Consider the following 17704-nt stretch of genomic DNA (forward strand, 5'->3'; position numbering starts at 1 on the left):
TGAGGGGGGGGGAAACCTACTGTCCTCCCCCCCGGCCCCCACCCCTGAGCGGTGAGTGGGGGCCTTAAATAAAAATGAGGGGGGGCCTACTGTCCTCCCACTGGCCCCCACCACTGCGCGGCGGGTGGGGACCCTACATAACAATGAGGGGGAGACCGACTGTCCTCCTCTGGCCCCCACCCCTGGGCGTCAGGTGGGGGCCCTAAATAAGAATTAGGGGGGGACCTACTGTCCTCCCCCCGCCTAAATGAAAATCCCCCCCTTCCAAGGTGACTAGGGGTCCCCAAGCCCCTAGTCACCCCCCTACTCAAATAAAAGTTAGCCCCTACCTTCCCCCCTCACCCTAAAAATAGTGAGGAGGGAATAAAATAACTAACCTGTAAATAAAAATAAAACTTACCATTTGATGTCTTTCAGCCCCAAAAAAGGCCAAATAAAAAAACACAATACCCGTCGAACTTAAAATAAACTAAAAAATCAGAGCGCAAAAAAAAACAGACGAAAAAGGAAAAAATTTGACACAAAAAAATAATCCATCTTCACCCATGGAGGGCTCCGCGCAGACTGAGCTCTACAGGGTGGGGGAAGGCTTATAAAGCCTTGCCCCGCCCTGCAATTAGGCTAAGAACACTCTGATTGGTTGGTTTAAGCCAATCAGAGTGCTCTTTGCCATTTTACACAGGTGGGAAAGTTCTTTGGAATTTTCCCATGCTGTGTAATTTGACTCATAACACTCTGATTGGTGGGCTTGGAATCTAACCAATCAGAGGTCTCTGTGTCATTTGGGTAGGTAGGGGGGTAGGTAGGGGATAACTTTTATTTGGGTGGGGGTGACTAGGGGCTTGACATTTAGAGACATTTAGAGCCCCCACCCACCGCTCAGGGGTGGGGGGAGGACAGCAGGTCCCCCCTCATTGTTATTTAGGGCCCCTCCGTCACGCAGGGGTGGGGGCTGGGGGGGAGGACAGTAGGTCCCTCCCTCATTCTTATTTAGGGCCCCCACCCACCGCTCAGGGGTGGGGGCCTGGGGGTAGGACAGTAGGTCCCCCTTCAATCTTATTTAGGGCCCTGCTGACAGCCCTGCTTAGACTCCTATTGCAGCGATGTGAGCATGGGCTCGAGCTGCTGCAGGGGGACCGTGATCGGGCAAGGGCTCCTATTTGCCGTGAACATACTAGGTACGTCCGCGGTCCTGAACAACCGTTTTTTGTCGGGCGTACCTAATTAGGGGGAAATACAAAGAATATATATATATATATATATAATTTCATTCTGAGTGTATTTTCATATAATTATACACTCGCTACATCCCCTATACACACTATGCCCCCTATACACACACACACTCTCTACAGCCCCTAGTCACACATATTGCACCACACACACAAATAAAATCGACCTATTTACACAATACCACACCACAATCAGCTCACTCTACACACACGCAATCCCACAAGCAGACTCCAAACACATGTACAATACGCTTTCCTGGCCCTTTTGTCCTCTGGTATCCCACTTATGGAGACACCAGAGACAAGTTAAAAGCAAACACAGCGCAAGCATGTTATTACATTTGCTTGTGCTGTGCAGAACAAATACAGGGCCTTTTTCTCATGCTAGAGCTCTTCAGCGGAGCTCTGCGAATTGAACCAACACGCTCACTTTGAGAGGGGACGTGCTTGTCATTAGTGATGACAAAACACACCCTCTCTGTCCCCGCCCCCTTCTCAGGGGGCCGTTGTGAAAAATGCCCGGGCCAAATTTTTTTCCCAGTCCGGCCCTGAAAACATGTTTGAATTAACCTAATGATTATTCTGTATAATTTTTTTTATAGCTGTCTGTTAAACATTACTTAGGCCAGGTCGGCCAAAATAATTCATGTCCTGTTCCTATGAGTACTAGAAATCTGTTCAAACCTGGTATATTTTATTGCACACTCGAGTCCATTTCTAGATCTATAACTCAACGTTTTTGTACACTGTCAGTGCGCTGTGAACAGAACAAGGACATATATTTTACTTTCTTTTAGTAAATTTAGTATTCGTATTAGAACATTCTTTGGTTTGTAATTCTAGTATCAAAGTGTTTCCTTTTTTAAGAATTTTGTTTGTGTGATTCATCAATCTGTAGACTACCGGTAGATTTCCTTTGGAATGTGCAGCAATGTGCACAACAGCAATCCAATCCTGGAGGAATACTTAAAATAAGAAATTATTAGGAAGAGTGATGATATGGCAATATTGCACTATTATATTGTTTATGTCCCTTATGTACACTTTGGCTTATTTTATTCTATTTTAAATTCCTTGTTTTCTATTGGTGAGTTTCACACAGACTGACAATGTTGTTTTTGTTTTGTTTTTTTACAGTCTTTATGTAGCTAGTTCTTGTGTTTCTATATTTTGGCTCTTACTACTTCTGCTCTTTTGGTCATATGATGTTATGGTAAGTCAAATAAGATAAACTATTTAAAAACACACAACATTTACATATCATACTAAGGCCTCGATTTAACAAGCTTTCCGGATGATTCAATACTGTTAGAAAAGTTATATTTTACTTAATACTGCATGGTAATTTTTATAAATCATTAAGAAACTTTATTAAACAGAGGTCTTAACAAATACACTGTTCTTTTTTTTTTTTCCCTTTAAAATATGGTTATTCAACAATCACAATTGTTTTGATGAGTTTGCTAACATGATGATTATCTTCTATATCACCCTAAATCTCCAGTTTTAACATTGCTGTCTGTGGGAAGAGTCACGTGTAGAATCCACGAGTGGAATCATAGTTGCATTTTATTTTTATGTCACACATGTCGATTGCTTAGTTATATATTACATCAAAATAAAGTTCTATTTGCTCATTAATAGAGATATGTATGTTTCTGTAGGTAAATTGTACTGTTTTTGATGTAATCTGTTGAAGGATTAAGAGAAAAATAAGAAAATGCTCAATATCTTGGCTTATTGAGAATGTTATCAAGTGCTATCCCATATACTTGTAAAAGCCATCAGTTTGGTGTAAAAAAAAAAAATGAAAATAAATAAATAATAATAATAATGTTTTGGGAAACATAATTTGGAAAAAAATAATATATCTACATGAAGCGCCTTAACATTACCCAGAATCCCAAGGGACACTCATTAGCAACAGAGTGACACACAGAAAATGTAATGCCTTTTTAGCAGCAGGGATAGTGGCAAGGGGTAGCAAGAGAAGAAGAGATGCATGGTAAAGTGGTACTGTCACCCTCTGCCTCCCCCCTGTAAAATGAGTATTTCATAAAGATAAAATCTTTATTACATGGAAAATCCAACACAATCAAAAGGTATACCGGGACAAAATGGGGACTGCCTTCTCTCAGTATTTCTCTTCCACCTAACACTTCCTAGACACTAAATGGAGCTACCACTCTCTAGGAGTTTCAATCCGTAAGAGATGCAGAGATATTAGCTGTATCTATGCATTATCCAGCTGTCTTGCGGAAGCCTCCATAAACTTCAATACTGCGCTCTCATGCATGTCGGAAAAATATGGCGGTGCCCAAGAGGAACAAGTTCAGGTAAGTGAATCTCACCTTTTCCTGCCCTCCACAGCCACTGGACCACCAGCGACAATATCACTATTGGGGGTCTTTGCAATCTAAGTGAATAGACAAGTAGACATCCCAACAATAGTATCCATTCATGTGTTTATCTTACGGTTGATAAAGTAGGACACAGCTAGGTAAATAAGTTCTTCCATTGGGCCACACTGCTTTAAGAAATACAATATGATGCGGAGACATGTCCCTGGATTTGACCTTCTTTGCAGGGGCAAGTAATAGCAAGTCTCAATGTGATGGACTTTTTGAAAGCTGAAGACAGAGCCGTCTGTACTAGTTTTCCTTAAGCCTAAAGAAGGAGGTGGACAACATAGGGGGATTGTGTCAACCCCAGCAAACTCTATGATCCCCACTTGATACGTATATTATCTTGCCAGGAAGTTGTGCAGCTCATTGCTAGGCAGAAGTACTGTCCATGAACACGGAAAACATCCCAGAACATTATCAGTGATGTTGTGGGTTGTTTCAATAGCACATGTGTGATTGAGTTACGTGGAAAGCACACGTAAGGAGAAACAGCTAAATATTGGGGGGGCTTATTTTGACCTGCTTTTTATGCCTGTCAAAGCCAAAGCTTTTGACTGAGACAGCTGTCTCAAACTGACACATGTCCCTTTAATTAGATGGAATATTTAGATGCCAATTAGTATGTAAATAGTAATTTTATATTAGTAGGCACCATCTATTTCCGTCTGTGTTTCAATTTATTAAAAACAAAAATAAACGTGCATTTCCACCAAACAACAATATGTGTTCACACTGATTGCTCACTATTTTAAGCAATCAGCGAAAATACTTTACACCACCACCACCAACTTCCCTTTTCCTGCAAGTCTCTGCTCTCTGACCAAAGGTTCCTCCCAACGTCTTTCTACTGTATACGCATTATCTTCTATGTTCTCTACACTCAATAAATGGTGATTGCAAACACTGCATCTAATTCCTATCTTCACCATGCTCACTATGTGCGGTACACTAATTGTAAAACAGTGCTCCTTATAATGGCACAATCACCAACACATTTCTGGTACTTCACAATTGTATTTCTCCGCACAACCTTTTGTCTCAATGTACAATTCCCCTCTACATTGTAAGCATACATGTAGGATCGCCTTCTCTTTGTTTCACTGTTTCTATTTATGCACTGTCTGTATCATATCCAATAGGGATGTGCATGGGCAAAACATTTGGTTAGGTAGGGGTAGGTTTAGGTTTAGGGCTAAGGTTAGGAGTAGAGTTAGAGGTAGGGTAAGGGTTAGATTCCTGTCATCATCCCTTTAATTTTTCCTCCCTCTCCTGTTTTGCCAATTTCTATAAATCTGAAGCACTTCGCCACTTCAGCAATTTGGTACTTCGGCCATTCTGAAATTCGGCAATTCTGCAATTTGGCTATTCGGAAACATCCGAATGTCTGAATTGCTAAAATTCGGCCGAATTTAAATTCGGACCGAAAACGAATTGCACATTTCTAATATCCAATGCCACTTTGCATAAATTGTACAGCTCTCTGGAGCACTATATAAGAACTGTTAAATAAACAGGTAGATGCACTCTGGAATTAATAACAGTAAACATCTCATCACACAGCAGGCACACACTTACCCAAAATGTCACCTCCCACAATGCTGTACTCCACTTGGCCATTGAGACCAGAATCTGTGTCTACAGCTTTAAATGTGGCCACTCTAGGTCCCGGTTGCCCTTCAGTAATTTCAAAGGGACCCTCGTAGGCCTTTGGAAATGTGGGCCAATTGTCGTTGATATCATTTACATTGACCAAAACCTGTAACAAATACATATTTGTATACATACATTTTATATAGATTGGCAGCTTACATCGATTGGCAGCTTACATATTAAATACTTAAATATTAAATATTGAAGGGACACTGTAGGCATCCAAATAAGTTTAGCTTTATGGACTGGTTTTGGTGTATAACTCAGTCCCATGCAGTCTTGTTGCTCAATTCTCTGCAATTTAGCAGTTAAATCACTTTGTTTATGCAGCCATGCATGTGACTTACACAGCTTTTCTAAGCACATCCTGCAAAGAGATCCAATGTTTAAACTTCCTTTATTACACAGTCTGTTTAATTTAGAATTTCCTATCTCCTGCTCTGTTAATAGCCTTCTAGAGCCCGCATGTGTGTGATTACAGTTCAATTTACAGATCAAGAGACAAATCATTTTAAACAACTTAACATTTAAGTGAAATTGAAACTATTTTTTTCATGTAGGCTGTATCAGTCAAAGCCAGGGGAGGTATGACTAGGATTGTATAAACAGTAACAAAAGTGATTCATTTCCTAAATGGCAGAGAATTGAACAGTGAGACTGCAGAAGTATGTTCAATACATGATAACTGCTTCATTAAGCTAAAATCGTTTTGAATGCTTATAGTGTTCCTTTAAATATAACACATTTTAATCAGTAATGACCAACTTTTGGTTTTCCAATGATATTTACACTTTTTAAAATCTTAGATTTTTGAAGTTGGGAACTATTTTTCTTCAATACTAAATTCTTTGATACAAAAAACAAAACATAGAAAGGGGGGTGCTATATATACATAAAATACTTCAAATACTTATGTCTGTACAAAGAAGGTCTTACTGCTGATAGTCAAATCAAATCAATCTAGAAAAACAAAAACAGATTGCACATAGCATAATACTGTATGAGGAAAAATAAAATCAATAATGGTGGTTTGGGTCACTCACGATAAACAGAGCCTATTGTAGCAGGCTCTGACTGTATGGGCTCATCAAAATCTCTGTATGCTGTATGTTCCAACAGGATCAGCTCCAGGATCAGCTCCCTCCTCCTCTTAGTACTCTTCCAATCACACCAAAGAAACCAAATGGTAAGGTGTAAAAAGGATTTATTCAGAATACTATTAAACAAATAAAATGACAAAGCACTACGCGTTTCGACTTTTCAGTCTTCTTCAAAGGTGCATAACATACAAGTCCCTCTAATTTCTTTAAATACATCCGGAGTTGTTGATTTTCGCGGGTAAAAGTTCGTGTTACTTCCGGGTTGTGATGTCACTTCCGGGTCCGCCGGCTCAATTTGCGTCATATGACGTCATCACGCTTCCGCCCGTCTGGCATCCTTCAACCTGGATGTTTATGCTTACGGACGCCATTTTTGTACCTGGCATTGTACTAGCGAACTGTACTTAGATGAGGGAGAATAGATCAGGCAAAACTATAACATACATATTGTAGAAATCCGCTTCCAAAGCAGGTGGCATATATATTATACTCTACAATATTAGGAGAAAATACTAGAAAAAGGAAAATAAGAAACCATTAAAATTATCCTTATTGGAACCGAAAAGATTAAACTTATCGGTAATAAGAAAGAGAGGGGTTAAAGCAATATAACCCTTTCTCAAAAAAAGCAAAAATATACTTTTTTTAAAAGAAGGAAATCCTTCCATATAACAAAAGGATGAATATAAGAAATATATAAAAATTATAAAAAATATATATATAACCCCTATAATCTGGGCTGAACTTATTAGATAAGGGCTGCCATCTCAAAGTCTACATTGAGCCCGCCCGGGGTCAGTGTTCCTAGATCAAAGATCCACCTCATCTCACAGCGGCTCAATGCGGACTCGAGATGACCTCCCCTCCAATGGGGTTTAATGGCTTGGATCCCAAAAAAACTGAGCCCCGCAGGGTTTCCACCATGTACATTTAAAAAATGTGTAGAAACACTATGTTTTAAAAAGCCTCTCCTTATATTGTAGATGTGCTCACGTATCCTTGTCTTTAAGTTTCTTGAGGTTTTCCCCACATATTGGAGTCCAACATTTATGACCTGTCACACTAAGAATGTGGTGTACTTGCTCACGTGTCCTTGTGGACTCCAATATGTGGGGAAAACCTCAAGAAACTTAAAGACAAGGATACGTGAGCACATCTACAATATAAGGAGAGGCTTTTTAAAACATAGTGTTTCTACACATTTTTTAAATGTACATGGTGGAAACCCTGCGGGGCTCAGTTTTTTTGGGATCCAAGCCATTAAACCCCATTGGAGGGGAGGTCATCTCGAGTCCGCATTGAGCCGCTGTGAGATGAGGTGGATCTTTGATCTAGGAACACTGACCCCGGGCGGGCTCAATGTAGACTTTGAGATGGCAGCCCTTATCTAATAAGTTCAGCCCAGATTATAGGGGTTATATATATATTTTTTATAATTTTTATATATTTCTTATATTCATCCTTTTGTTATATGGAAGGATTTCCTTCTTTTAAAAAAAGTATATTTTTGCTTTTTTTGAGAAAGGGTTATATTGCTTTAACCCCTCTCTTTCTTATTACCGATAAGTTTAATCTTTTCGGTTCCAATAAGGATAATTTTAATGGTTTCTTATTTTCCTTTTTCTAGTATTTTCTCCTAATATTGTAGAGTATAATATATATGCCACCTGCTTTGGAAGCGGATTTCTACAATATGTATGTTATAGTTTTGCCTGATCTATTCTCCCTCATCTAAGTACAGTTCGCTAGTACAATGCCAGGTACAAAAATGGCGTCCGTAAGCATAAACATCCAGGTTGAAGGATGCCAGACGGGCGGAAGCGTGATGACGTCATATGACGCAAATTGAGCCGGCGGACCCGGAAGTGACATCACAACCCGGAAGTAACACGAACTTTTACCCGCGAAAATCAACAACTCCGGATGTATTTAAAGAAATTAGAGGGACTTGTATGTTATGCACCTTTGAAGAAGACTGAAAAGTCGAAACGCGTAGTGCTTTGTCATTTTATTTGTTTAATAGTATTCTGAATAAATCCTTTTTACACCTTACCATTTGGTTTCTTTGGTGTGATTGGAAGAGTACTAAGAGGAGGAGGGAGCTGATCCTGGAGCTGATCCTGTTGGAACATACAGCATACAGAGATTTTGATGAGCCCATACAGTCAGAGCCTGCTACAATAGGCTCTGTTTATCGTGAGTGACCCAAACCACCATTATTGATTTTATTTTTCCTCATACAGTATTATGCTATGTGCAATCTGTTTTTGTTTTTCTAGATTGATTTGATTTGACTATCAGCAGTAAGACCTTCTTTGTACAGACATAAGTATTTGAAGTATTTTATGTATATATAGCACCCCCCTTTCTATGTTTTGTTTTTTGTATCCATTTATATAGTGCCTTTGGGTGATTTTTAGGCACTTGGGGGTAGTTGCTGTGTTTTCACCTTTATACTAGTATTAATAGCGCCAATCCACCCACAGATATTTTCTTGGAAAGTATCTATTTTTGTTTACTAGCAGTTCAATCACCAGGGTGTGGGCAGCTTAAGTCACAATGGCCATTTTTGAGAAAAGAACTAAGTTGCAGAAATGGTCAGAAGAGATTTTCCAGGAAACAGAAATTGAGACCCCGGAAAAATATAAAATTACTGACAATTTAAAAGATATGGGTTTACTGCTAGAAAAACTGTTAACCAAGGAGTTAAAAATCAAATGGGAGGTTTTCACCATGGAAAAATATTTAAGTGATCAAATAACCCCTAGGGGACTCCGATTTACAAAATATCCCACATTTGATCAGGATGACAAAAGGTTCATGGATATATGGGAAAGGGCCTTAGAGTCTTTCTCAATAACCATGATGCAAATCATAGTAGATCAAAGAAAAATAAATTTAGAGGTCCTGGATAAAATTATTAAAGAAATCAAAGTCAAATTAGAACCCTATATTGGAACCAGGGACTTTGAATTAATTTCTGATCCTATTATTGAGAAATTGGATAAATTAGAGACTATTATTATCACCAATAAAAAGAAAAAATACCAACGAGACATTAATGATTATGCCACCAACAATGTTAGGAAAAAACCAAAAAATTATCCTAACCAAAGAGAGTCCAGATCAGGAGAAAGAAGTAGACAAAAGGAGAGGGAACCTTTTTCCAACAACTATGTTCCCAAACGAACAAGAACTAAATCCCCAATAAGACAAAACTCCAGGTCAGAATGGAGGGAGGTAAAAAGAACAAGACATAGCGAAAGAACAAATCATTATGACTACCCTTTAAAATCTGATACTCGTGTGATCCCCCAGGAGTATGACTACAAAAGAAGGAACCAATACAAACATAATTCTGATCAAGGTTATCGTTTTTCTAGTAGAGAAAGTAGGAGAATCCCAACATCTAACCGATTTGAACCCCTGAATCAAATAGAAAAACAAAGAAATGCTCCTTTTTTAGAGGAGCGTTGGGACGAACCCCTAGACAAAACCCCACTCCCTACAAAAAGGAGATATCGAGAAGTAGAAGAAGGGGAAATAGAGGAGGAAAAAGACTGGAGAGACCCAAGAGGAAAAGTGATGAGGAGGTAAAAATCTTCAATCTTTCCGAAAAAGTTTTAAATTGTGACCAAATAAAAATCCTAGGAAAAGGTTTTAAGTTCGTTCCTAGCTGTAATATTGACCAATTCGAAGCTTACACAGACATAAATCGCTTTATGCGAAAATTGTGTATAAAAAAATTCTTTGATAGAAAACCACAGGTGGAAAATGTGACCAGTGGAGTAACAGGAAACATTGTACATACCGAATTAAAAGCCCCTTCCACCTTTTACCCCATCCATCTAAAATCTAATGCCATGAAGGTTTTTGAAAAAGCATGCACCAAAGACATTAGAAAGATAAAAATAAACAAAAGGAATAATCTCACGAAATCAGAAGTAGTGGCACTACAAGATTTAAGAAAAGATTCAGAGATTGTAATCAAGCCAGCGGATAAGGGGGGGGGGGTGGTAGTTATGGATAGGGCTAAATACATTACGGAAATTAATCGGCAGTTGGAAGATAAAGATACTTATGTCAAATTAAATAAAAATCCCCAACAAGATATCCAAAAAAATTTTTTGGAATATCTAGATAAAGGCTTTCTAAAAGAAATTCTAACTAGGAAAGAGTATGACTATTTAAACATAAAATCTCCAAAAATCCCTGTAATTTACATATTACCAAAACTCCATAAAGATGTGAATAACCCCCCAGGGAGACCCATTGTCTCTGGAGTGGGTTCACTTCTTTCGAATCTGTCTAAATATATAGATACGATTCTCCAACCCTTAGTGAAGGAAAACCCCTCATACCTGAAAGACTCTATGAGTCTATTACAAATACTTAAGAACTTTAGGTGGGAAAGTGACTTCGCATTCATTACGTGCGACGTCACTAGCCTATATACCTGTATAGATCACGACATTGGATGTCGAGCCAATTACTCCTTTCTGGAAACATCCGGGTTGTACCCCAAGGAACAAATAGACTTTGTGATGGAAGGAATTTCGTTAATCCTTCGGAACAATTTCTTTTGGTTCGAGGGGGAGTACTATCTGCAACGTCGGGGGACCGCTATGGGGACCAGATTCGCACCCAGTTATGCTAATTTATTTATGGCTTTTTGGGAAAATTCTTTTGTTTATTCCCAGCACGACTGGAGTGCGAATCTGGTCCTCTATAGGAGGTATATAGACGACATTTTCATTATTTGGAGGGGGGATCATTCCACCTTTTTGGAATATTTCGACTTCTTGAATTCTAATGAGTGGAATGTTAAGCTCACTCAGGAATATAGCCAGCAGAAAATCCATTTTTTGGATTTAGAGATCTCAGCCACAGGGAATAGTATTGACACATGCACTTTCTTTAAGCCGGTTGATGTGAACGGATATATCCACAAAAAAAGTTGTCATTTCCGTCCATGGTTAGAGAGCATACCGAAGGGTCAATTCTTACGCATGAGACGGAACTGTACAAAAATAGAAACCTTTGATCTCCAATCCCGAATTCTAAAAGAACAATTTCTAATGAAAGGATATTGTAACGAACTTTTAGATCAGGAGATAGAATTGGTTAGAAATATGGAAAGGAACACTCTACTAGAATATAAATCAAAAATCATATCAGAGGAAAAACAAGATAAAATACCTATCATCTGCAATTATAGTCAAGATCACAGAGAGCTTAAAAAAATCTTTAATAAACATTGGTATATCCTCCAACAGGATGAAGAAATCCTACCATACCTTTATGATAAACCCAAATTGATTTTTAGAGGGGCGCAAAATCTAAGACAGAAATTAACCTCGAGTTATTTAGAAGCTCCTAAATTGAAAGAAAATTTTCTAACTATCAATAAATCCCTACAGAAAGGTTTTCACTATTGTGGGGAGTGTATGGGTTGTAGGAACCACCAGAGTAAACCGAAGAAAGTAGAGGCTTTTCACTCTAAGATTGGCTCTGTTAATTTTAAAATTAATTCATTTATGACCTGTCACACTAAGAATGTGGTGTACTTGCTCACGTGTCCTTGTGGACTCCAATATGTGGGGAAAACCTCAAGAAACTTAAAGACAAGGATACGTGAGCACATCTACAATATAAGGAGAGGCTTTTTAAAACATAGTGTTTCTACACATTTTTTAAATGTACATGGTGGAAACCCTGCGGGGCTCAGTTTTTTTGGGATCCAAGCCATTAAACCCCATTGGAGGGGAGGTCATCTCGAGTCCGCATTGAGCCGCTGTGAGATGAGGTGGATCTTTGATCTAGGAACACTGACCCCGGGCGGGCTCAATGTAGACTTTGAGATGGCAGCCCTTATCTAATAAGTTCAGCCCAGATTATAGGGGTTATATATATATTTTTTATAATTTTTATATATTTCTTATATTCATCCTTTTGTTATATGGAAGGATTTCCTTCTTTTAAAAAAAGTATATTTTTGCTTTTTTTGAGAAAGGGTTATATTGCTTTAACCCCTCTCTTTCTTATTACCGATAAGTTTAATCTTTTCGGTTCCAATAAGGATAATTTTAATGGTTTCTTATTTTCCTTTTTCTAGTATTTTCTCCTAATATTGTAGAGTATAATATATATGCCACCTGCTTTGGAAGCGGATTTCTACAATATGTATGTTATAGTTTTGCCTGATCTATTCTCCCTCATCTAAGTACAGTTCGCTAGTACAATGCCAGGTACAAAAATGGCGTCCGTAAGCATAAACATCCAGGTTGAAGGATGCCAGACGGGCGGAAGCGTGATGACGTCATATGACGCAAATTGAGCCGGCGGACCCGGAAGTGACATCACAACCCGGAAGTAACACGAACTTTTACCCGCGAAAATCAACAACTCCGGATGTATTTAAAGAAATTAGAGGGACTTGTATGTTATGCACCTTTGAAGAAGACTGAAAAGTCGAAACGCGTAGTGCTTTGTCATTTTATTTGTTTAATAGTATTCTGAATAAATCCTTTTTACACCTTACCATTTGGTTTCTTTGGTGTGATTGGAAGAGTACTAAGAGGAGGAGGGAGCTGATCCTGGAGCTGATCCTGTTGGAACATACAGCATACAGAGATTTTGATGAGCCCATACAGTCAGAGCCTGCTACAATAGGCTCTGTTTATCGTGAGTGACCCAAACCACCATTATTGATTTTATTTTTCCTCATACAGTATTATGCTATGTGCAATCTGTTTTTGTTTTTCTAGATTGATTTGATTTGACTATCAGCAGTAAGACCTTCTTTGTACAGACATAAGTATTTGAAGTATTTTATGTATATATAGCACCCCCCTTTCTATGTTTTGTTTTTTGTATCCATTTATATAGTGCCTTTGGGTGATTTTTAGGCACTTGGGGGTAGTTGCTGTGTTTTCACCTTTATACTAGTATTAATAGCGCCAATCCACCCACAGATATTTTCTTGGAAAGTATCTATTTTTGTTTACTAAATTCTTTGACATTGGCAGCCGAAAATAAATTATCTAATTAACTCTCTTTTCACTCAATCCTCGTTCTAAGGCTAATTTAATCAACTTTAAGGTTCACTTAATTACATTATATTTGCCATTGTGTAAAGTAAAAAAAGAGAATTTCTGTCAACTAATAGAGGAACAATATTGTTCATTCCTACAATATTTTAAAAGAGATCCATATGAAACATGCAATAAAATGAAAAAAAAAAAATATTCACAAAAGTGCTGCTATGCATAAATAGTCAAAGTGGGACTCTTTCTGGCCACCTGGACTGTTGCATGCCGGAGGGGGATCCATGGCAAAACTCCCATGGAAAATTACATAGTTGCAGAGTCTGGTTTTAATCCATAAAGGGCATAAATCACCTAACATTCCTAAATTGTTTGGAATAACCTGCTTTAAAACTACTCCCCCCTGGCCCCCACCCCTGAGCGGTGGGTGGGGGCCCTAAACAAGAATAAGGGGGGGGACCTAATGTCCTCCCCCCTGGCCCCCACCCCTGAGCGGTGGGTGGGGGCCCTAAATACAAATTTGGGGGTGACCCCTGAGTGGTGGGTGGGGGCGCTAAATACAAATTGGGGGGGGCCTAATGTCCTCCCCCCTGGCCACCACCCCTGAGCGGTGGGTGGGGGCCCTAAACACAAATTTGGGGGGACCTAATGTTCTCCCCCCTGGCCCCCACCCCTGAGCGGTGGGTGGGGGCCCTATATACAAATTGGGGGGGGGACCTAATGTCCTCCCCCCTGGCCCCCACCCCTGAGCGTTTGGTGGGGGCCCTAAACACAAATTGGGGGGGACCTAATGTCCTCCCCCCTGGCCCCCACCCCTGAGCGGTGGGTGGGGGCCCTAAACAAAAGTAATGGGGGAGGACCTAATGTCCTCCCCCTGGCCCCCACCCCTGAGCGATGGGTGGGTGCCCTAAACACAAATTGGGGGGGGACCAAATGTCCTCCCCTCTGGCCCCCACCCCTGAGCGGTGGGTGGGGGCCCTAAACAAAAATAAGGGGGGGGGACCTAATGTCCTCCCCCCTGGCCCCCACCCCTGAGCGGCGGGTGGGGGCCCTAAATACATATTTAACTCCCCTCCCTCAGGTGACTAGGGGTCCCCAAACCCCTAGTCACCCCTCCCCCCCAAAAATAAACTCTTACCTACCCCCCTCACCCTAAAAATAATGAGGGGGTCCATTTAACTAAGTACCTTTAAAAATAAAAATACACTTACCATTCGATGTTTTCTTACTTTTGTTTAGGGCCCCTACCCACCGCTCAGGGGTGGGGGCCAGGGGGGAGGACATTAGGTCCCCCCCAATTTGTATTTAGGGCCCCCACCCACCGCTCAGGGGTGGGGGCCAGGGGGGGGACATTAGGCCCCCCCTTATTCTTGTTTAAGGCCCCCACCCACCGCTCAGGGGTGGGGGCCAGGGGGGAGGACATTAGGTGTCCCCCCCCTTATTCTTATTAAGGGCCCGCACCCACCGCTCAGGGGTGGGGGCCAGGGGGAGGACATTAGTCCCCCCCCCCAATTTTTATTTAGGGCCCCCACCGCCGCTCAGGGTTACTGGTTGTGGGGGGATAATGTATAATAAACACAGGTTACTGGTTGTGGGGGGATAATGTATAATAAACACAGGTTACTGGCTATGGGGGGGATAATGTATAATAAACACAGGTTACTGGCTATGGGAGGGATAATGTATAATAAACACAGGTTACTGGCTATGGGAGGGATAATGTATAATAAGCACAGGTTACTGGCTATGGGAGGATAATGTATAATAAGCACAGGTTACTGGCTATGGGGGGGATAATGTATAATAAACACAGGTTACTGGCTATGGGAGGACAATGTATAATAAACACAGGTTACTGGCTATGGGGGGATAATGTATAATAAACACAGGTTACTGGCTATGGGGGGATAATGTATAATAAACACAGGTTACTGGCTATGGGGGGATAATGTATAATAAACACAGCTTACTGGCTATGGAGGATAATGTATAATAAACACAAAAAATGAATAAAAAATAATAATAATAAAAAAAAAATGAATGCAGCTTCAGAATTAATCTAAATTGTATGCTGTCTAGGAGGTGGGAGGGTCTGGGAGGGAGGGTCTGCTGCTGATTGACTGGAATGTGTCTGCTGACTGTGAGGTACAGGGTCAAAGTTTACTCAATGATGACGAATAGGGGGCGGACTGATCATCGCATATGTTCGCCATCCGAGGCGAACGCGAACACGCTATGTTTGCCAGGAACTATTCGCCAGCGAACCGTTCGGGACATCACTAATTAGGAGTATTGGATCCCACACATTCAATGTTTGATCCTGTCTGGGCCATGTAGTCGTGAGTCGTACCGTACTATATCCACTACACTGTTGTGAGTTTAAATTTATTAGGTGCATATTCTGATTGCTAACATATTTTACAGTATTGCACTAGGGTCTAGTTTGTTTTGTCTTTATCTTTAGATCTTCTGGACCTTCATACATGATATTGTGCAAGTATTTGGGATGCTGTAATTACTTAGCACGTTATTATGCACTTTTGTGAATATTGATTTTTTATTATTGCATGTTACGTGTGGATGCCACTTTAGTGGAATTAACTATATATTTCTCCATATTAGTAGACAGAGATTCTCTTTTTTTAGATGTTTTTTTAATTCAAGTTTTCTCTTTTTGTGAATCTATTACCGGAATGTACAATGGCTGCTGCATTGGGTATATTTTTACAGGGGCACAAGTTTTCATACTTTGAAATATTTGCACTTTTTAATCAAAAAGTACTACTTTATCTTTTATTTTTGCTTTCTCGTTAAGTTAATAAACTTTTTTTTTGTATTTTTAAAATGTATGGTTATTTATGGAATTGGATTGTTGCCTATGGTTTAATGTTTATCAATTTAAATTTATGATGAAACTTACCGTGGTAGTGGATGTCATACGACGGAGCACCAGCGGACACTGGTCGGTGGCAGTCACTACGAGAGTGTATCGGCCCAAACATACTTCATAATCCAGTTCCTTTACAGCTCGTATCAATCCCTAGTTGGATACAAATTGACAAACATCATTGACCCATATATTGATCACAGATTGCACTTACAAAAAAAGTAATGTAATTACTTAGAACAAATGTACTGGGAGATATAGTTATTCATAGTGAATATAGAAAACAACTGGTTGATATTGCTTTTGGAATCCAAAAATGCGATTATCAGTAACTAAGGCACTTGCTTTAATACAAGATCTGTGAATTGTGATCTTTCCCGATAAAGAAAATTTGACATACTTAAAGAATGTCAACAAAGTTGATAACATATTTCTGATTTTTGTTTCCAAAAATGACAAACTACTTAAGTTTACATCTTTATATTTTATATGATTTTAAGCTTTACCTCTACTAATATTTTTTTGCAAATGATCCTTCGTGGAATCATCTACCTCTTCCTTATTCACTGAAGAGGGGTGTGGATCCCCCACAAGGATCTTAAGGCGAAACGCGTTTTTTGTGTTATTTTATAAGATTTTAAGTGCCGTTTTTGCCGCGACTGGCCCGCATCCGTAGCGGAGATCAGTCTTGATTATCTCAGCCAATCCAATGCTTTCCCATAGGAAAGCAGTGGGAAGCTATTGAGCAAGAGCTGCAAAATGCGGCACAATCAGCATCTCCTCATAGAGATGCATAAAATCAATGCATCTCTATGGCAAATGTTCAGCGCCTCCCTGCCTACAGGGACAGACTATAGATACCATAACAACTACATTAAGCTCTTGTGGTTCTGGCGATTATAGTGCTCCTTTAAGAATTGCATTTTTTGGAAAAAAAAATGGTTCCTGACTTTTTTTTAGCTGGCTCCTAGATTTAGGGCAAATTTGTCAAGCTCTGGTCTAAGCACCAAAACAACTTCAGCTTTACCCAGGGCTTGACAAATTCTAGGTGTCAGGTCGCCAAGGCGATTAGAAATTCCGCCTTGGCGCCTGGGATTTTCCAGCTCTTTAATGTGGCCGCCGAGGAAGCTTTGAAGGACAGCATGGAGCCGACCGCCCGCAGGGCCAAAGTAGCATGGAGCCGGCCACCTGCAGGAGCATGGAGGCCGGCCAAGGAAGCATGGAGACGGCAGCCCGCAGGAGCATGGAGCCTGCCAGCCGAGGGAGCATGAAGCCGGCCAGCCAAGGGAGCATGGAGCCGGCCGGCCAGCCAGCCGAGGGAGCATGGAGCCGGCCAGCCGAGGGAGCATGGAGACAGCAGCCCGCAGGAGCTGGCCGCCAGCGG

At 40.3% G+C, this 17704-nt stretch overlaps 1 protein-coding gene across 1 annotated transcript in view; it reads right to left on the reverse strand.

Annotated features, from left to right (window-relative positions):
* CDH23 (cadherin related 23) overlaps positions 1-17704 on the reverse strand; it is a 909735-nt gene that overhangs the window by 105093 nt on the left and 786938 nt on the right. The window contains exons 38-39 of the mRNA XM_063435341.1: positions 16354-16473; positions 5213-5393 (exon numbers count right to left, since the gene is read on the reverse strand). Of these exons, the coding sequence (XP_063291411.1) occupies positions 5213-5393; positions 16354-16473 (301 nt within the window). The remainder of the gene's footprint in view (positions 1-5212; positions 5394-16353; positions 16474-17704) is intronic.

This window comes from Pelobates fuscus, chromosome 10, assembly GCF_036172605.1.
Source record: "Pelobates fuscus isolate aPelFus1 chromosome 10, aPelFus1.pri, whole genome shotgun sequence".
Lineage (NCBI taxonomy): Eukaryota > Metazoa > Chordata > Amphibia > Anura > Pelobatidae > Pelobates > Pelobates fuscus.